Here is a 21,649-nt window from a genome sequence, read left to right on the forward strand (position 1 = left end):
TCCCCAAGCAGGAGAGCTCCATTGATGATGGAAAGTAGAACTCCGTGTTGCAGTCCCATCCTTTGGAGGGCAGGTGATATCTCAGTATTATGGCCTTTCTCTGCTCTTGCTTCTCTTCTGCCCCCTTACTCTAAAAAATGCAGGTGTGCCCAGTTCCTGTTTGGTACCAGATGTTCTTTGTTGACATCTTTGTTGCCTTTTTACTAGGCCCGTCTGCCTCAACTGCTGTTAAACAGCTACTCTCCTTTATCTTGCAACACCAATTGGGGAGGAATAAAAGAAGCTTGACTACGTGGAGAGGTTCTCTTACACTCTCTCTCTCTCGTAGATGCAGAGGAGTTAGCCGTGTTAGTCTGTGGTAGCAAAATCAAAAAGAGTCCAGTAGCACCTTTAAGACTAACCAATTTTATTGTAGCATAAGCTTTCGAGAATCAAGTTCTCTTCGTCAGATGCCTGATACAGAGACTGGTATCAGGCATCTGACGAAGAGAACTTGATTCTCGAAAGCTTATGCTACAATAAAATTGGTTAGTCTTAAAGGTGCTACTGGACTCTTTTTGACTCTCTCTCTCTGACTCACTCTCTCTCTCTCTCAAGAAATTATCAGTGCTGAATACACAGAAGGTTTTAGGAACAGTTGCAGTTGCAACTTAGCAGTTCCTGCTTGTATGCCTTAGAAACAGGCATACAAGCATTTAATGAAGCATTTCAAAGAGCATGATCTATTAGCAACTACCATTAGGTACAGAATCTATATTTAACACTAGTTCCTACTTGAAGAGACACTTTACATAGAGGAGACCATGAAATTAGGTATTCCACCTGCAGTCTGAAATGGTACTTCCAGTCTACCACTGCAGAAGGCCAGCAAGAATTACAGTTTGTCAGACAGGAAACCATCTTATAGTCTGACAATTCTTCCCTGCCTGAGTTCTCTCCTTTCCCAAACACCTTCTGCTCCCACCCTCCTCCCTCCTTTTCTGTCGGTGCAGTAAAGGGTATATTAAGCCCAGCAGATGGAATGAGGGCTGTTTTTCATTTAAGACCCTCCTCATAAATTTCAGATGGTGTGGTAGTAACAAGAATTGCCCGGCTGGCCCTTATTTAAGCAGCAGGGGGCCTTAAGCTGCAAGCAGCATTTCCTCAATAAAACCTTCAGACTCCAGTCAACCAACACCTCCGTTACTGCCTGTGTTATATTCATAGTGATCTCTCCATCTTCCTTTCCCTCTTCCTTCATCTTGCTTCCTACAATATTCACCCCCACCTATATGAGCTACATATTGGGGGAGGGGGGAACCAGAAACTTTGCTGTTAGTTTTCACATCCTCTGTTTGTGATTCACCTCTCCTTAATGTTGCTTGACTAATCTGGTAGTCCTTTGAGTTACTGAAAAATAACTTCAGTGCCTCAGTTGACAGACAGGATATCGATGTTTTAATCTGTCAAGGAAGTGCTTATAAAAACAGTGTTGCTGTTGTGTGTGTGCTTGCATGCATGCTCCTGCACAAGCAGTCTAGAAGCTGTTGTTGCCCCTGTGATAGGTAGTACAAAAAGCCTGCAGCTGAGTACTGGTGATAAATTAAGTATCTGTTTTAAAGTCAGGCATGGTACTTTTGGGAACACTTTTTGGAATGATCTTGCAAGTTCACACAAAATGAAATATGATGCTGGAACTGGTTATCCAGCAGGATCTTAAATTCCTGCCTGGTCCTGCTTATGAGCTTGGCTCTGAAAAAAATATGTTAATAATCCTTTCCATCATGTTTCTATGAGTATATACTCACAGGATGCCAATTTGAAGTTGGAAGAGATCCAGAGAAAAGTGGAAGATAGTTGCTTGCTGGGCTGGAAAGAAGCATCACATTTGAGACTGTTAAAAGTCTGGGATGTTTGGGATAAGATTTAGCAATTTTGTAAACATTGATAGTGAAATTGGAAATGCATAGCTAGTTGACTGGTAACAATGTGTGTGATGTATTTTTTCAATATGAAGCAGCTTAACTTTAGTTGAAACTTATGCTATCATCATCGTCATCATCATCATCACAATGTTTCTTTTGCAAGCATAACCCCTGAATGTGAAAACCTTTAACCATAATCTCATATCCTGAAATACATTTTGATGTTATTATTTAAAAGAATTCTCTCTCTTTCTCTCTCTCTCTCTGTGTGAATGCTGACATCTGTAAGAGATAGGTTTTGTATTTTCTCTAGGGTGTTGTTTCTGGAGATGAGAATCTGGTATTGTAAAATGTTTTTCCTTATTATAGTATCTGAACACTGTCTAATTAATATCTAGCATGTATCATTCTTTCTGTAATTGTTTAATTTCAGAATAATTTCTTTCCAAAACGATTTTCCTTCCTTGTTTTTCTTCTTTCCTTTCTTATGAGTATTTTTATTTTATGAGAAAGAGCCCAAGGGCTAAGGAAATCTCTTCATTTGTCTGTTTAAATCAAAAAAATTTTTTTTGTAATGACAGCCAGTAGTGGTAACAAAACTTGGCAAACAAGCTACTTAAGCTGAACTTGATTGGACGTGTTCTGATTTTATCTCCTGAATATATCCTTAGTAAAGTCTCCTAGTACTAGAATGTTTCATTTCTGGTGGGTGCAGTTTGTGCAACAGGGGCTGTGCATGGGCCATGTTCACATGTCATCATTACTACAAATGAAGAGAAACTGCAAATTATGGAGAGGGAGAGAGTTTTAATAATCTCCACCATGTATACCATATAATGTGAGTTATGTTTTTCCATGAATGATTCCCATGAAAGCAGCTTGGTTGGTGATACACTAGAGACTTCTGCGTCTCTAAAATTTCAATAGATGCACAAAAATGATGCTAAAATTCTTCACTGTATTCACAAGCTGTTACTTGATGCCTCTAGTTGTTGTTCTTGTTGACGCCTGGAGCCTATTGAAACCTTCTGGAGAAATGTATTAGAAAAGTACCATCACCTGTGGCTCTCTGATAGTGTTTATTGATATCATTAGGATATTTGCTGATGTTACACTGGCAAACTTGTATTGTGCTGCCGTCATGGTTATTATTTCCTCTTGTAAACAGTCCTTGAAAGAAGACCATAAGATTTGAATTGCTAGTGTCTTCAGCTCCAACTGCTTTAACTATTGGCCAAGAAGCAGATCAGCAGAGCTTTATGGGCATTGACCCAGTGAATCACAGGGGATTTCTGTTTTCCTTATTTGCTTATTTAAATCAGTATCTAGTGCAGCTAGAAGTAGTACAGAAAATGGTACAATTTGACGGGATGGGGGAACTATTTGTATGACAAAGTAAGATTAAGGACTGTATTCATGCATATAACACAAACAGTCCATATTTGTCTTGTAATATGACATTGTATTTGTAGGACAAGTTACTGGGCTATAGAACTATGGCTTGGAAAGAGTATTCTTGCCTGTGACTAATCCTTTTTTTTCTTTTGTCTCTTTCTATCTCTGTCAATCAGGGAGCCTAAGAAGTAAAATTCCTGTCTTTACATCATCACGGGCAGCTTATGGGAACCCCACTTGGTTTATTTTGTCCCAGAACTTTCTGCATGGGATGACAATGATATCAGGAAAAAAACAGCTGATGATTGCTACTATTTGTTTTCTCTCTGTATTTGCTAGTTGCATTATAAAATTAGGTGAGTGTCCTTTTACCATTTTACCTTGATACATCCGCAGCTTTTCAGAGAACAGACTTTATTTCCACTTCTGAAAGAGATTGGTCTCATCACTGTCATCAAACATTGCCTTCCTCTTAGCCATTTTCTGTAACATAGTTTTCAACTGTCATTTTTAGTTACCTGGCTTATTTACTGGTAGTTAAGAATCCTGGAATAATTTTTAATTTTCTATTTGTCTGGGGTAATCCTAGGTGAGCGGCAAAAGAGCAAGTTCTAACTTACTCAGATGTCCTTATTTGGGTTAAGAGTATATATATTTTCCTGGATGAAGACTCAGTATTAGGATGGAAATAACTTCATTTACTTTCTCCTAAGCAACCAGCCACCTAATGCCAGGTACAGGAGTTACAACAGCCAGGCCACCTAGTTTCACTTTCCCATAGTTCTGCCTGAAGACTTTTTACGTAAATACCTGGAGGTGATTAGAATGTGGGTAACTGGGTTAGAGGTGTTAATGCATTGGGAGTAAACAGCGTCTTCTTTGTAAGCTTGCGTTCATAATTTTTTCTTGGATGTTCTGTGCAGGCGAATCTCTTCAGGTCACTGTACAGCCTGCTTCTATTGTCCAGAAGTATGGTGGCTTAGTGAGCCTGGGATGCGTGGTTGAACCCCTGAGAGTAAGTGTTACCTGGAGGCTGAATGGAAAAGAGCTGCCTGAATCAGATGAAGTCCTGGGAATCCACATTGATGAGAGGCTTCTCACCATTACTGCCTTAAACAACCACACGGTGGGCCGATACCAGTGCATAGCCCGCATGCCTGAAGGTGTTGTTGCCAGTGTTCCCGCCATGGTGACATTAGCAAGTGAGTTGCTTTGCTTCTTTCCCTGGAAACTCTAGGTCCCTGTGTTCATTGGCAAGCATACATGTGGCATCTCTCTACTGATAGGCAGATGATCTGGTACTCTACATTTTGTATGTAGGAGATGTCACTGTTTTAAACTCTGGTCTCAGATGTCTGTTAATATGACTGTATGTATTGGACCAAAGCTGCATGTCAATTTGACCAGTAATTTCATTTTTGAGTTCTTCTCTATCTTTGGTGATAAAGGAACCCTCAGGACATCAGATTTCACATTGGCACTTCCAAATAAATCTGCATTTCCTATTGGATTCTGATAACGTTGATGGGAAGCTTTTCTGACAGAGCAAGCCCATGAGGCAAATGCTGTTATCTGTATTAGTCACTGGGCAGAGCTGCCTTGTAACCTGCCTCAGATAGAAACAGGAGGGTTCCCTCTTCGGGGCACCACAGTGTGCAGAGAGAAAGGAGATATGCTTTAAAAATTGGAGGAGATACATTTCTTCAAAACAGAGGCTGGTTTTGTTTCAAAGCCAAGAATTATTGGCTTGTCATCAAGATATTAATCAGAAGTGAAATGTTTAGGTTGGGCTGGGTTAGAAAAGGAGAAGTAGAGTGGAATGGAACAGCAGCTCCAAGCTCTGTGGGAGGGGTCTGCCATTGGGTTGCAGCCTTTGGGGGATTTGGACTGAGCTCTACACTTAGATTAAGTTTCGAAGAGTGCATTCCAGAGCAGAATGGGGGCTGTGTTTTGCTTGTGGGCTCACAGAGGAGGGGAGTGAAAAGGTGGATGGGATTACTCAAGGCATGGTTTGCATTTAAGAGAGAATGGAAAAGCAGTGCTTGCTCTGCCTATTATCATTGTTATTTTTGCTTTGGTGCCTCATTAGAGTTCTCTCAATAATTAAAAAATGTATTTGGTCAAAGTTGTCCTTGTTCCGCTTACCTGGGTGATGCCATTGTCCTCCAGTCCCATGTCATGGTGAACAAAGGGAGACAGGTTGCCACTATGGAGCTCCTGTTGAAAATCTCTTGACTATTGATAGACCCATTAATAGACCCAGATTGGTTTTGTTGTCACAGTTTTAACTAAGATAAAGAAGACAGTGGCTGTAGCTAGTGATGTTAGATAATGAGCTGACCATTTACAGTGTTCACATTTGGATTTGGTCAGATAATCTGGCAGAATGCAGAATCAAAGTGCAACTAGTATAGCTCCAATGATCTGTCTTCATGAGAAAGGTTGACAGCCAAGTATAACAGACTGGAGGGTCTGTTACCCAGAAGCACCTTGTCTGCAAGGGATTATCCTTGCCAATATTTTTGACATGTTGGCAGGTGAACTTTAGCCTTGGGACTTGGAACTTGCCTTTCATGCAGAGGTGCTGATGGGCACGCTTGAGCTGGTTCCTGCTTAGGCTACTTTAGAGAACTAGTTGAGACTAGCAGTTAATTCCTGTAGCAGCTCTTTCTTTTTTCTCTTTTTAAAAAAGGTGGAGATAAATTGGTTATTGTTGTATAGCTGCTGGCAGAAGGGAGGGAAGGAGGAGGGGATGCCCTTGTTAAAGCAGGTAGAGTACTGCCGTGGCATATGTTTGGAATCTGATACATACAATAGCTTTTATGGCAACCTAAATGCTGTCTTCATATGCAGTGGAGTACAGAAGTATACACACTTTCTCTTCCACATGATGGTATTATCCACATGAAGGAAAATATCACATGTGAACTGCTGTTGAACTCCTGTTGTGAGTAAATCATGTTTCCTTCCCTGATCGTTGCTGAGGAAAACCTGTGTGTGAGAGTATTGCTGCTAAACTTTTAGATAAGGAAGAACTTTAGAAGGTGTCGAGAAATAGGAAATTTATGTATGTTTTTGATAGACTTTTATCTTGCTTTTCACACACAAAAAAAGGCTTCCAAATCAGTTTTCAGGAATAAAAATTACAAATGATCATTAAAATGTAATACAAAGTATTCCTGCTTGAGAGGATTCCCAGCTGAACTAGTTAGAAGGGTTGCCTCCTTGCTTCCCTTTGATGGCCTCCTCATTGGCAACTTGGAAAAGTAAAAAAGTGTGGGGTCTTCATCTAGAGCCGCATGTAGACATGATGGATGGGTGTCTAGCTGCATCCTGCTTGTCTTCCAATGGGGACCCCCCCCCATTTAGGATTTCTTTTCTCTCTTAGCATCAGTCCTAGTTCTTTTCCATTGTCAGTTATTAAAGCTCAATATTTTTCTGTCTTTGACCAAAAACTAGAATGAAAGATCTTAAAATGTGCTCAAAATAAAAAAGTAATATAATTATTAGAATAAGTTATTGCAGGAAGATTCTCTTTGGCCTGCATGCTGTTTTCAGTGCTGTGTTTACGACGTACCTTTGCTCCAAGCTAACTAGAATCCAAACCCACTTTTACGGTGCAATTCCGTGCAGTTATTCCAGTCTAACTTCATTAAAGTTAGGACCAGACAAGATGAGAGAGGGTGCCCTTGTGGCCACCATGAAGATACCACAGCCATTTTAAAGTTATTTAGAAATGCCTTGAGGGCCAGCAGCACAGCGGTCTGAGGTGCTTTTGTCTCCCCCTCTGCATCTTATCAAGTACCCAGACAGCTGCGCACACACCCCACAAAACTATTTTGGGACTTGAAAGTGGGGGGACAAGAGCCCCACATTGTGAGCCTGATTAGGATTGGGGCCGCATGGTATTTTTAAATTACTCTAAAATGCCGATGTCCTTGTGGCAGCCACAAGGATGCTGTCTCTTCTAGTTTGGCCCTCAATAGGCGTAAACTGGAGTAACTGTACATCAGTTCCAAGATTTCCTGAAATCTTAGCAAGTGAAGCACCACCTCAAAGACGTAAACAAATATGGGCAGTCCAGTAAACGTATAACTGGCATGTTTGCTAATGGTACTCAAAGAGAGCCTATTTTAACATCAGCAAAACAGCATGACTCTGAAGACAGTGAACTGCTCTGATTCACAGCAGGGGAACTGACGATTATATATGTTAACTCAAAGAACAGAGAAAAATAAATTGGTTGTTGTTGTTGTTGTTGTTGTTGTTGTTGTTGTTGTTGTTGTTATAAGAGGCTTTAGGAACCAGGTTGCCTTGAATCTAAAATTATAAAAGTCTAAAATTTTATGGAAACTGTCTAAATGTTGTAATGATATACATATAAATATTAAAGTGCAGTAAAGTACTTTGTATGTTCTCTCTCGTAAATTCTGAAAATTAAGCCAGCAAAGCAATCCTCAGTTGAAGTTAAATACCTGGCGGTGAGCCTTTTGCCAGTGGGCAATGACCCTTGTTCAGAGATATTTTGGGGGATCTTTGGGAATTTGCAGCTGTCTTTTCAAGAACAAGAACAGTCTCCCTCTGCCCCCATTCTTCATTTTACATCTGTCAGAGCCTTTAATCTGATAAGTCCCTTGATATAGCCATGGTGAAAAGCCATTTTTGTTTTCTAAGAACTTCCAGGATAGGATTACACTGAAAAGGAAAAAGAAATGAAAACATAGGTGTTCCTGGGTTTATCATGGTAACATAGATGTGAAAGTTATGTCGTTTGGTTTTAAAGTGGATTGTGAACCAAGCACCTTGGGGACCAGATGTGGTCAAAAGGTGGACTAGAAATGTACTAAATAAATATAAAACAGTTTGGTATAGTGTGATTTCGGTTTAATATGTGTTGTATCTGTACAACAGAAAAAGAGAAAGCAAGAATACATGCATATTAGATGTGTTTGAGTCACTTGTTGGCATATTACTACAGCAGGACAATTGAAGAAGAATGTGTGTGATGTGTGAGAGGAGCAGATAACTACAGACCATGTCTATCCTTAAGTCCAGGGTGCCAATCTCAGGGCTTATTGCTTGCTAGCTCACAATGACTAGCAAGATTAGTATGGTGGTACAGCTGCTGCTGTAACAAAACTGCAATGGTAGCATTGAACACCTGAGACAGGAAGTACCTCCCTCTTCAAAATACTTCCTGTAACACATTACAGTGGGTTGGATCCAAAGCAAAATTTCTTCTGGTGCTAGAGCTGTTTTGAAAGTGGAAATACAAGAAAAAGACCACGATACTTTCTTGCACTATGGCCGTTGTCACATGGGCATCTGTTCCGTTAAATTTACAGCATATAGCGTCATTGCTGTTATCGGCACAGTAACGTTTCTTTGGGTCACCTCATGTTTCTTCGTGCTCCCAGTTGTCCACACCTAAGCGCTCTGTTCGGTTCTCTCTAATGGGCACAGAAGCAGCTCCTCCCCCTTTTAAAAAAATATTTTTTTGGCGTTTAATTCCGCTATAATGGAATAACTGTTTCCTGAATAATCTGAAATCCGTGTGCACAACTGAAGTTGTCAGCTGGATGAGGCTGCAGTCTTCCGCGCCTAAGATCCTCTCGGTAATGCAAAACTGAAAGCGGAAGTCGGATAGAATGGTTGCGGAGTTTAAAAATTTTCCCTCACAAAAAAAAAGGCATTATATCGCTATAACATCGTAATGTTAAAAAAAACGGAAAATGACTGAACACGGCCATTTTTAGCGAGGTGTGGTTTTGGGTTAAAATAAAAATTTCTCTAATGGCAATTCAGTCATTTTTACTTGTTTTCTTCAGCAGAAAATTTTCATTGTGTGATGTCGTTATAGCGATACGAGGACATTATTACAAAAAAAAGGGGGGAGTCGTGGGAGAAATGGATTCTGGGATTGAGGAGAGAAAAAAAGGGTGGGCCTATGGCGTGGCGAGGCAAAAAACATCGATGTGAGGCATTCACACTGAGGCGCAAAATATCGCGACTATCAAGCACAAAGCAGAAGAGAGAAAATCTCATCAGTGTTGGAATAAGGTGGGTGTTTGCTGGGAAATTGTGCCATTTTCGCGCCAAATTGAAGCCTGTGTGACGACGGCCTATGTCAGACTTACTGCGTTCCCTTGTGTTTTGACTTGAGCAAGTTCTCATGCAACCAGTTTTTGAGCACTGTGATATATAGGGAGGAAAATGTAGGGATTGTGCAAGATCTTGTGCAAGTAGTACTGTGCTAGTCCATTCATGTTTTTGATTGTGCGTCGCTTGATCCAAGCCAGTGTCTGGAAATACCCTGAACTGGATCTTGTAGCCATTTCAGACTGAAGAGATTTGTTTACCTCTCTCATGAAGTACATCAGCTACTAAGACAAAACTTACTGTAAGCCAGTCAGTGAGCTCTACTGTGCACCACATGTCTAGTTTTAAATGAGGATTCTTAGGGAGTATCCTGCTTTGCATGGGAATAGATTCCCAGTTTCATTTTCATTTCTTGTCCCTGGAAATTCCAGCTTTCCTCAGTGACCCTTTGTTGCTGATGGTGCAATGGTAATATGGAATACTAGGAGACTTGCTGTTGTTTTGTTTTTTACCTGACTCTGATGCTTTGCTTACAAGGGTCTGAGTCCGTTATGAAATGGAGAACATTTGAAGACAAGGTTGCAGATCACCAGCAGTATAGCACGGTATAACATGTTAGGCAAATACATACTTTTCTCACCATGAATATGTGCTGCAGTTGGCTCTAGCTTCCTACTTTATGTGTGTATGTATAGTGTACCTGTGTTGAAAGAAGCACTTCATGCATTACTGCCTTGGAGGTTTGTCTTGAAGGTGCAGTATAAATATTTTGATTATCTTGAATATGTGAAACAGGTCTGTTACACGTCCCCTGTGGTTTTTTAAAGAGACAGGTGCACTCCCTCACAACACCACTATGTTGAAAGGCTTGATAAATAGTAATGTGAGAAATGCTGCACATGTATCTTCTCAGCATTAAGAACATACATAACAAGTCAGGGCCAAGCTACACATGACGAATGACACTTGAACGGCAAGTGTATTTCTCCCTGTTCACTTGCCCTCCACTCAATCTACTTGCCGTTCAAGTGTCATTTGTCATGTGTAGCTTGGCCCTCAGTTACCAGTATCTGAAGAAGGGAGCTTTGATTCTCAAAAGCTTATACCCTGAAACTTTTGTTGGTCTCTAAGGTGCCACGACTCAAAACCTGTTGTTCTACTGCAGACCAACACAGCTGCCAACATGAAACTAATGTCACAGTGTCACAGTTCCTCTCCTCATAATTAGGAGTGATTGTGGCATTCTTTAAGTTCTTTATAGCCATTTGTTTTCATTATCAGCAAGCAACTGAACCAGTTTCCCCCCCTATAGAATGGACAAATGATCTCCATTTTTGTGATGAAGGATTTAGAGGGAAGGTGGAAATCTAAAAGAGCAGAAGCATAGCAGAGTTATGAATAAGACCCAGAAGCCATGACTCAGGCTTCGCCCTCCAAGGCTGTTCTTACCCTTTGTGAAATGAACTTTCTGTTTAAGTTGCCTCTTTCTTTTACAAGCAGGTCTTTTAAAAGAAGAGAACTTGGTTGTTTTCCCTCTGCAAAGACATTTGCTCCCCAGTAGCTTGGACTGCAGAAGTGTTAGGCTGCTTTTTTCTTTCTTTTTTTGCTCATTGGCTCAGCTGCTGTTTCTCTTTCTATTTTTTTCAACAAGCTCTGGATCGGCATTTGTGCACACATACATCCCTGCCAGTTCTGGAGCCTTTGCCTTGGCTCAGGGATCCAAAAATGACTGTGATGAATTTAGACCACCAAGATGCACATTAATTTTTCCTGATTCCAGTTTATATTTTGTTGATCAGAGAAATATGTGATGTGAACAACCAAGCTTTCAGTTCTCTCCCCTCTTGCCTTATTTTCTGAGTTGCTTAATATTTTCTCCCATGAAAAATGGAATAGGAGACTGAAGATACAGTTTTCCACAGCAAGAGCAATGGAATGTGCTGTAGATTTCCTGAAAGTGAAGTCGTGAACCTCCCTGTAACTGGAATACGCTGTGGAAACACGGCTCTCCCTCTCTACCTTGTCTGAAAAGGATTAATTACTTTTCTGAAGTACACGGTTTTATTTTTATTAATTTTAAGTTATATGATGCCAAGACATTCCTGAAGTATTAAACATGTTTTCTGCAAATCATTTTTATGTCTTTGCTAGCCTCTCCCCTCTCTTTGGATCCAGTCACTAGAACTGAAATATTCTCCTGACAGCTAATACATTTTACATTTGGGGAGGCTTTTTGCCATGCTGCCAAGGGAGCTGTTTTTTATTTTCAAATGTTTTTGAAGCAATCTTGCTTTAATTAGCCTGTTTGAGAAATTTCATGTCACTTTTCCATGAGCGTGGGTGGGAGAAGCTTGGAGCCAGAACTGTCTTTTGCTGTTGGAGAGCTGGTATAAATCCCAGAGACTGAAAACATATTTTTCCACTCTTCTAGTCTGCCAGTAGAGATTTGGCCATAGTTTTCAATTCACAGGCTGTTCTGGTCTCTGCTGTCCCAAGTACTTGAGCATTTGAATTGATATAGTCCAACTGTAGACATCATGCCTTCTCTCACTGCCGTGGGTCATACAAAAGTAGTCTGAGATGTTTTGCTTCCAGACTGTGCAAGCAGAAACTCTGATTTCTTAAAATAAGAAAAATGTGCACCTTCTGAAGCTCCAAGGTTTGGAGAAGAAACTTATTTTCAGAATATACATTTGCTTCCTTACAGGCTTGGAAGGAAGATCCAAATTAAGAACTGCTGCACTAAGTGTACGTGTTCAACTTGTTCAGAATTATAGGGCTGCTATGAAGGGAGACTCTACACTTGATAAAAATTAACATTGTATAAAACCATCCAATGTAAAGAATCCCTCTTATAGTAGGGACCTGGCTGGCAGCCTCTACATGGCAGCGGAACATATTTATTTTGACTTATGTTCCGCTCAGCCCACAAGCAGGCTCAGAGCAGATTACAACCAAAAATAAAATACTCACAGGGTAGCATAAGAAATATAAAAACAACAGTATAGCAGCTCACATATTGCACAACCCTACAATATTGCACAACCCTACAATACCACAACCCTACAATACACACTTACATAGAGAAGCACTGAATGTTCTTCTGAGTGAAGGTCAATTTACTGCAGTATTTCTCCAATTTACTGAGCTCACCGCCCTCAACTACTTCTGCATTTAGTGGGGTGTCCACCCCAGCAGCAAACATAAATGTATAGAGGTACACTAGACTTTGATGCCACTGTGCCAAACCCACCACCACCGAACCTCTCTTACTATCTCGCATATCTTTCTACTATTGCATGCAAGGTTCTGTGGACTGACATTAGAAGAGGATATCTCTGTCTAGAACAGAATATCTGTGGGTTCCTCATAGAGCCACATATAAGGTAACACAGATAAGCAGTTCTCTTTTAATTCCCTTCTTCCAAATCATATTGGCTGATGGGGAAACTAAGGGTGTTATCACTCTCGCAAATCCACTGTCAAACAGTGAGAGTACCCCGTTATGGTGGGGAAAGCAGGTACCATCTGCTTCGGGCTCTTATCCCTTCCTGAACCTCTGTACATTATTATTATTTATATATTTTTATTTGATTTGATTTATAGCCCAACCATTATTATTATTATTTTGATTTATAAACCACCCATCCTCAGGGGCTCTGGGCGGTGAACAACAGTTAAAATCAATAAAAACAAGAAAACAATAATTCTAAATCAACATACAATAAAATAAATTAACTAGTACATTAGAGTGCAATGGTGGGGAGAACCCCCCACCTCAAAGGTGGGAGGCCAACATGGCACTGCTCCCTTCAACCACTGAATGCCTGGTGGTACAGCTCTGTCTTACAGTCCCGGCGGAATGATAATATGTCCCGCTGGGCCTGGGTCTCCATTGACAGAGCGTTCCACCAGGCTGGGGCCAGGACTGAAAAGGCACTGGTCCTGGTTGAAGCGAGGTGTCCCATCCAGGGCAGGGAGCTGGATCCCAACATCTGGCAGCCCCTGTCTCAGCTTCAGGACCTCTGTCTTCACCGGGTTGTTTCAGCCTGCTCTGTTTCAACCATGTCATCACAGCCTCCAGAGCTCTGGCCAGATTGTCCGGGTCCGTGTCTGGCTGGCCGTCCATCAACAGAAAAAGCTGGGTGTTATCCGCGTATTGATGACAACCCAGCTCAAACCTCCACACCAACTGGGCGAGGGGGCGAATGTAGATGTTAAATAACATCGGGGAGAGTATTGCCCCTTGTGGAACCCCGCACACCAAAGGGCAACGGGGCAATAGATCTTCCCCAAGCACCACCCTCTGTCCCCAACCCTGGAGAAAGGAGACCTGCCACTGTAAGGCTGTCCCCCTAATCCCCATGTCGGCGAAGTGGCTGGCCAACAAGTCATAGTCGACCGTGTCAAATGCTGCTGTGAGATCGAGTAACACAAGCAGCGCCGACCCGCCTCCTCCATGGGGGCAGGGCCCTCCCGCTCCCACCTTTCACCCCCCCCACACACACACTGCTTAGCTGGCTAGTGGGGAGGAAAGGCAGGGAATGGGCTTCCTGGGCACGCCTCCCTAAGAGCACTCCCATGCTTCACAGCAAGTCAGTTTGGGCACCAAACAGGATTAATTAGGCCCGTTTGGGACCCAAATTGGCCCTCTGCAAAGTGCATGTGCATGCACCTGCACCTTGCATGATGACATCACTTCCTAGAAGTGATATCATCACACAGGCACAAGAGCATGCTTGCTTGCGTGAGGAACGAGAAGAAGGTAAGTGCCGGGTCCCCCTCCCACGGGGCAACCTTAAGGTACCCCGGTTGTTTGAATAAGGAACCGGAGGAAGTGGCAGCCTTTCTGGATGTGACATACAGAATCAACTCAAAATATGCAGCACAAAAAAACCTACCAAGGGATATAATAGTCCAATTTACAACGAAAATAACAAGAGAAGAGATTGTAAGTAAGCAATTTCAAAACCCTCTGGAAATTGGTGGAAAAAGAGTGAGAATAATGAAGGAACTTCCTAGGGGGGTTTTGTTGGAGAGGAAGAAATACAGAGAACTAGTACAAATGTTGAAAGAATTGAACATCAGATATAGATGGGAAATACCAGAAGGATTGAATATTGAGTTTCGTGAGACCAGAAGAACACTCAGATCTGGACAGGAGATGGAAATGTTCGTAAAGGACTATGAAAAAGACTTACCCAAAAGATCTAAAATTTGATAATGGAGTGCAAAATTATATCTTGGAACGTAAACGGACTAAATTCACCTTCGAAACGTAAAGCTACTTTCCACTGGCTATCTAAACAACATTGTAATATAATTTGTTTGCAGGGGACACATATTAGGAAACAGGATGTGAAATATTTAAAATTTGCTAAATTGGGGAAAGAATTTGCAGCAGCGTCAAAGCAGAAAAAAGAGGAGTTGTTTTATATATTAAAGATGAGCTGCAACCGAAAGTGATTTTAAATGATCTGGAAGCTAGATATATAGCAGTGGAAATAATTTGGAACGCAAAGAAAATACTTTTGATTGGGATTTATGCACCGAATGGCGCTAAAGAGAACTTTTTTAAAGACTTACAGAACTAATTGGATGGACTGACATATGCTCAAATAATTCTGGCAGGTGATTTTAATGAAGTAACAAATTTGGATGATGATAAAAAAACGAAAGGCGCTCATAAAAAAAGAGGACTTTTGCCAAAATCCTTTTTTGGAATTAAAGATCAGGAATATTTGGAGGATGTTTGGAGAAGAAGTAACCCTAAAATAAAACAATATACATTTTACTCGGCGAGGCACTCGACACTATCAAGAATTGATATGATCTGGGCCTCTAAAGATCTGGTGGTATGGACTGAGGAGGCGGAAGTAATGCCTAAGGTAGGCTCAGATCACAATCCAGTAATGTGGAAATTTGGGAAAGGCACCAAAAGACAAGGATGGAGGATAAATGAAGACCTGCTGCAATCAGAAGACAATATAATGCTACTACAAAGACAGACCAAATTCTTTATACAATATAATCTAAATAAAGGTGTTTCAACTGACAAAGTATGGGATACCTACAAAGCAGTAATCAGAGGAACTTTAATGGATTTAAACGCAAGAGACAAAAGGAGAAAAGAAGAAAAAAGGCAAGAAATTATGGAAAAGATAAAGGCCAAGGAGTTACAATTAAAGAAAAGACCTGGGAAGAAGAAGTTGTATCAAGAAATAAAAATTCTGCAAGAACAGTTGAGAGTAATGAACAATAAAGAATTAGAGTGGGAATTGAAAAAATTGAACCAAAAATCATTTGAAGGTGTGAATAAACCTGGGAAATATTTAGCGTGGCAATTGAAAAAGAAAAGGGAGAAAAAAGTAACAACTAAGATTCAAGAAGATGGTAAGACGTTAATAGACCAACTGGCCATAAGTAGAGCCTTCTTTAAGTATTATGCAAAGTTGTATCAAAGGAAAGAAGTGGATTTGGATACTATTGACCAATATCTGAATAAGATCAACTTACCAATACTATCAGAAAAATGGAAGGAAAAATGAAATGCAGAAATAACGGAAATAGAAATAAAAGAGGCTATCCGGTCGACTAAGTTAGGGAAGGCACCAGGTCCGGATGGAATTACGGCTAGATTCTACAAATTATTGGAAAACGAACTGGTACCTTTTCTGAAAGAGGTAATGAATGGAATTTTAAAAGGACAAAAGATACCAGAGTCTTGGAATGAGGCCAACATATCATTGATTCCAAAAGAAAATCAAGATTTGAGTAACATCAAGAATTATTGACCTATTTCATTGTTAAATAATGATTACAAAATTTTTGCAAAAATTTTGGCGGAGAGATTAAAGGACTGGTTAGTTGAGATTATTGTAGAAGAGCAAGCAGGGTTCCTTCCAAACAGGCAAATCAGAGACAATTTGATAACTGTAGTAAATGCTATAGAATACTATGACGAACATTGTGAAAGGGAAGTTGGTTTCTTCTTTGTGGATGCAGAAAAAGCGTTTGACAATTTGAACTGGAATTTATGTTTGCCACAATGGAAAGGTTGCAAATGGGAAAAGATTTTATTCAAGCAGTAAAAGCAATATATAGAGACCAATGTGCGGCAATTGTAGTAAATGATGAGCTGAATGAAACCAAGCTGAAGAACAGGACCATGTACAAAAGAGTTTAATTTTCTTGCTATCAAAACTCAAATATAAGGCACAACGAAAAGCCAAAATCAATTTTCTTGCTTTCAGAACACAATTGTAAGGCACATAATAAGCCAAAATCAACTGAGGAATTATGAAGAATTCCCAAACTCCCAGCTGGAGGTGGCAACTGGTTTGCCGGCTTGGAAATTAGGCCCCATTTCGCACAATGTGCTTTGTCATAAGCCACATGTAAATCTAAAATGAACAAGAAAATACATCGGTGGTTGTTGTGGGTTTTCCGGGCTGTATTGCCGTGGTCTTGGCATTGTAGTTCCTGACGTTTCGCCAGCAGCTGTGGCTGGCATCTTCAGAGGTGTAGCACAGGTGTGCTACACCTGTGCTACACAGAGCACAGAGGTGTAGATGCCAGCCACAGCTGCTGGCGAAACGTCAGGAACTACAATGCCAAGACCACGGCAATACAGCCCGGAAAACCCACAACAACCATCGTTCTCCGGCCGTGAAAGCCTTCGACAATACATCAAGAAAATACATCATTTGAAATAGCCAGTGTGCCAAACAGTCTTACATAGTTACAAGGTTACTAGGTCTCTCACTTACAAAGAGAGAAAAACTCACCAATTATAGTCTGCTATTGCTACTTTTCTCTTTTACATAGAAGCCACATGTAAATCTAAAATAAATGAAGGAATACATCATTTGAGATAGCCAGTGTGCCAAACAGTCTTACATAGTTACAAAGTGTCCAGAAGTGTCTCATTTCCAGACGTGGTCCTGTTCTTCAGCTTGGTTTCATTTTGTTTGGGACCACCCCCTCTTGGATTTACTCGTAAATGATGAGCTAACAAAAAAATTGGAAATAAGAAAAGGTACAAGACAGGGGTGCCCATTATCTCCATTGTTGTTCATCTTGATTTTGGAATTGTTATTGATTCAAATAAGAGAAGATGAGGCTATAAGAGGCATAAGGATTAAAGAATTTACCTACAAGGTTAGAGCTTTTGCAGATGATGTGATGGTCATAGTGGAAGATCCAATACAAAATATACCAAAGTTGCTTGATAAGATAAAAGAGTTCGGAGATCTGGCTGGATTTTATGTTAATAAGAAGAAATCAAAGATACTATGTAAAAATATGACTAAACAAAAGCAGCAAGAATTAATGGAAATTACCGATTGTGAAGTAACACATAAAGTTAAATATCTTGGAATTGAGTTAACTGCGAAGAATATTGATTTATAATTTAGGTAATATGGGGAATTTATGTAAAATTTATGTACTCACCAATAAAAATTAAAAAAAAGAATATTGATTTATTTAAGAATAATTATGAAAAGCTATGGTAACAGATTGATAGAGATATGATTAAATGGAATAAACTAAATCTATCATGGCTGGGAAGAATAGCGGCAGTTAAAATGAATGTGTTACCACGGATCATGTTTCTATTACAAACAATTCCAATTATTAGAGACACTAAACAATTTGAAAAATGGCAGAGGAAGATCTCTGACTTTGTGTGGGCAGGCAAGAAACCACGAGTAAAAATGAAAGTTTTGTGTGACGCTAAAGAAAGAGGTGGACTGCAGTTGCCAAATATTAGACTATACCACAAAGCAATATGTTTAGTTTGGTTAAAAGAGTGGATGTCACTGAAGATTGTAAGCTCTTAACATTGGAAGGTTATAAGAAGTTGTTCGGATGGCATGCCTACTTGTGGCAGGATAAAATAAAAGCGGATTCTATGTTTTTGCATCATTATATCAGAAGGAGCCTCTTCACGATCTGGAAAAAATATAAAAAATATCTGGGTGAAGGCATCCCTTCTTGGGTGGTACCGTTTGAAGTGATTGATCCGAGAGCTATCTGCAATGAAGAACAATGTTTACCATATAAAGAGATATTGATTATGGAACAGAAAATGATAAGAATTAAATCGGAGGAAGAGTTATCTTCTTGTTACGGATGGTTCCAATATAGACAGATCAGAGACCTTTATAATTCGGATTGTTCAAAAGAAGGAATTAAATGGGAAAACTCAGAGTTGGAAGAGACTATACTACAAGAAAGCAAAAAGAAGATATCTAAGATTTATAAAATACTTTTGAAGTGGTATACAGAGGATGAGACGGTCAAAGTACAGATGGTGAAGTGGGCAATTAATTGTCATAAAGAAATAACAATGGAATCTTGGGAATATTTATGGAAAACTACACTGAAGATTTCAACTTGTACCAGTATTAAAGAGAATGTTTATAAAATGATCTATAGATGGTATTTAACGCCAAAGAAGATTGCGCTTGGAAATGCTAACATGTCAGATAAATGCTGGAAATGTAAAAAGCATGAAGGATCATTGTATCATATGTGGTGGACATGTGAAATAGCCAGACAGTTCTGGGGAGATATTATAGAAGTAATAAATGAGATATTGCAGATTCAAATAAAGAAGAACCCAGAACTATTGCTATTGAACTTAAGCATGGAAGATGTTCCTACTCAATACCGAACATTACTATTTTATATGACGACGGCAGCAAGACTTTTATATGCGCAAAAATGGAAGGTGCAAGAAATACCAACTATTGAAGATTGGATGCATAAATTGCTGTACATGGCGGAAATGGATAAAATGACAAGGAAGCTGAGAGATCAGAATCCAGCGGAATTTTTTATGGACTGGGGAAGATTGAAAACATATTTAGAAAAGAAGTGGGACGTAAAGGGGGAATTAGGGCAATTTTAAAATTATTAGAATGGATTTGTTATTAGAAGAGATAGAGTCTTTACCATATGAAGTGAAGTATTAGCTAATTGTTAGCCCAAATGTAAGTGGACTTAGAGTTAATAGATATTGTTAGAATTACTAAAGTAGATATTTTATCTGACAGTTAGTTTAAATTTTAAATATAAGTGGAGCTAATATAAAGTAATAGATAATAGATTTTAAGTTTATAACAATATTTTTGAAGTTAATAGATAGGGCTTAGTTGAATAAAAGAGTAAGTAAACATGAGATAAGGAGTTACAGAAAAAAGGGACAGATAGGGAATAGATTAGGCTATAGGGTTGGAAAGCTGTTGGAAGTCTTGGGAAAAGGGAGGAGGGAAAGGGTGGGGGAAAGGATAATGAGATGCTATTTGAAAGTTGAACATTAATATTCTCACCTAATAAAAATTTTCTTTAAAAAAAAAGGTACCCCGGTTGTTTGAGAACAATTGGGTTACTGAGCCATGGGAATTATCCAAAGATTGTCTTGTTGCTATGAAGCAGAAATGCCCATACCAACTTGTTCTTGAAAGTTTTAATGCCATGAAGCTCATAAAGTATGAGGCCATGAAACTCATAAAGTAAAACAACCAAACAAAGGGAAGAGGGTCTTCCAGACAAGAAAAAAGAAACAAAATAAAGACCTTGAAAGAGAAAGGCAAACAACCCTAATCTTGGGTTAGTCAGACTCTCTCACGCTAACCTACCTAACAAAGTTGGTGTGAGGAAAGAAAAAGGAGTAACTGTATCAATACACACTACTTCAACTGGAGGAAAGGTTAGAAATAAATGTGAAGAATGAATTAATGTCCAGATTTTCCACTACTGCATTGGACAGGTATAGCCACAGTCACATGGTCACAGTACTGAAGATTCCGAGAAATGTATGTCATGCCCAAGACTGGTTGCATTTCTGACTTGATTTAATTCAAAATGGCTCTTGAAAAAACGTAACAGTACTAGAGGTGTACACTGGAAAAAAATTTGGTTGATTCAGTTCGGTAATATCAAACTGGGGAAAAATTGGTATTCCTCAAATACTGAATTTATTCTCCAGTTTGATTTGGTAGTACAGAGCAAATTTGATTAAATTCGGCCATTGTTTCCTACGGAAATCTCAATTCAGAAATTTTTGATGGCCTGGGGACCAAATTTCACCAAATTTGCAGAGGACCTACTTCTAACTGTCCTCTAAGTACCCCAAGTTTCATGGAGATCGGATCCTAGGTGCCATTTTATGGCTCCCCAAAGAAGGTGCCCCCAGTTACCTCCAATCTCTATTATTCCCTATGGGGAAAACCTACAACTAGCCTATCTTAAACACACTTCGCAACTCTCTCAGGATACTCCAGTTTACAGCTAAACACCACTAGGTTAACTTAACAAACTGAACCAAACATCCCAACAAACACTCCCCCCCCCCAGAAGAACAACCAGCAACAATTGAATACCTGAACAAACCAAACTTCTATGTTAACAGAAAACAGAACCCAGCAAAAAACACCAACCAAACTTCTATAAAGAAAGCCCAATAGGGGAAAACAGCCCCACAAAAGAAAAATCAGCAAAATGAACAGTAAATATAATCAACTTCAAAAGCCACAAATCAAAGCCCCCCTTACACAAAAGCCCAGCGAAAGCCCTCCCACACACAGCAAAAAAGCAATTTTTAAAATGCAAAGTAAAAAAAAACCCTCTTCCTCCCCCGCCACCCTATCCCTCCCAGACATCAGGCCAACCTCCCCCCCCCCCCCGAGAGAAAAAACCCAGTCTACAAGTCTCAAGGCAGCAGCTAGGAATCCAATGCGCAGCAGGATCCAGTTGCAGTCCAAAGCAGACCAGGAGAGAAAGCCAATAGCCAGAGCAGCAAACAGGCAGTGTCTCAATCTCCAGGCCAGAGCAAAATAGAGGCTGAGTGAGGCAAGCCTTCTAATTTAAGTCCTTGCAGCAGTTTAAAAAAGGTACTCTCCTTGAAAATCCCATTGGCCAGAGAAGGAGACCTGGTGCAAGAATTGGCCACTCACACCCTCCCCTCCCTTCTCTTCCCCCCCGACTCACTCCCCCTCCCTTCTCACCCTCCCATCTGGTAAAAAAGGTGGGAAGCAGTGTTTCTTTGCTGTTCCCAAGCAAAGGAACAGCAAGGAACGGTGCTGCCGCACTTCCGGAATTTTACCAAATAAATTCAGTAATCTTAAATTTGGTATTACCGAATCAGGTAAAATTTGGTATTTTTGCTGAATTTGCAAACTGAATTGCACATCTCTAAACAGTACTGTGCAAGGTTTATGTAAGTCAGTGGTGGTTTGTCAGAT

At 40.0% G+C, this 21,649-nt stretch overlaps 1 protein-coding gene across 2 annotated transcripts in view; it reads left to right on the forward strand.

Annotated features, from left to right (window-relative positions):
- The window catches only part of BOC (BOC cell adhesion associated, oncogene regulated), a 98,020-nt gene that overhangs the window by 46,108 nt on the left and 30,263 nt on the right, over positions 1-21,649 (forward strand). For both annotated transcript variants that reach the window (XM_054974153.1, XM_054974154.1), the window contains exons 3-4: positions 3,476-3,655; positions 4,223-4,501. In XM_054974153.1, the coding sequence (XP_054830128.1) occupies positions 3,571-3,655; positions 4,223-4,501 (364 nt within the window). In that variant the 5' untranslated portion in view covers positions 3,476-3,570. The remainder of the gene's footprint in view (positions 1-3,475; positions 3,656-4,222; positions 4,502-21,649) is intronic.

This window comes from Eublepharis macularius, chromosome 3, assembly GCF_028583425.1.
Source record: "Eublepharis macularius isolate TG4126 chromosome 3, MPM_Emac_v1.0, whole genome shotgun sequence".
Taxonomy (NCBI): Eukaryota; Metazoa; Chordata; class Lepidosauria; order Squamata; family Eublepharidae; genus Eublepharis; species Eublepharis macularius.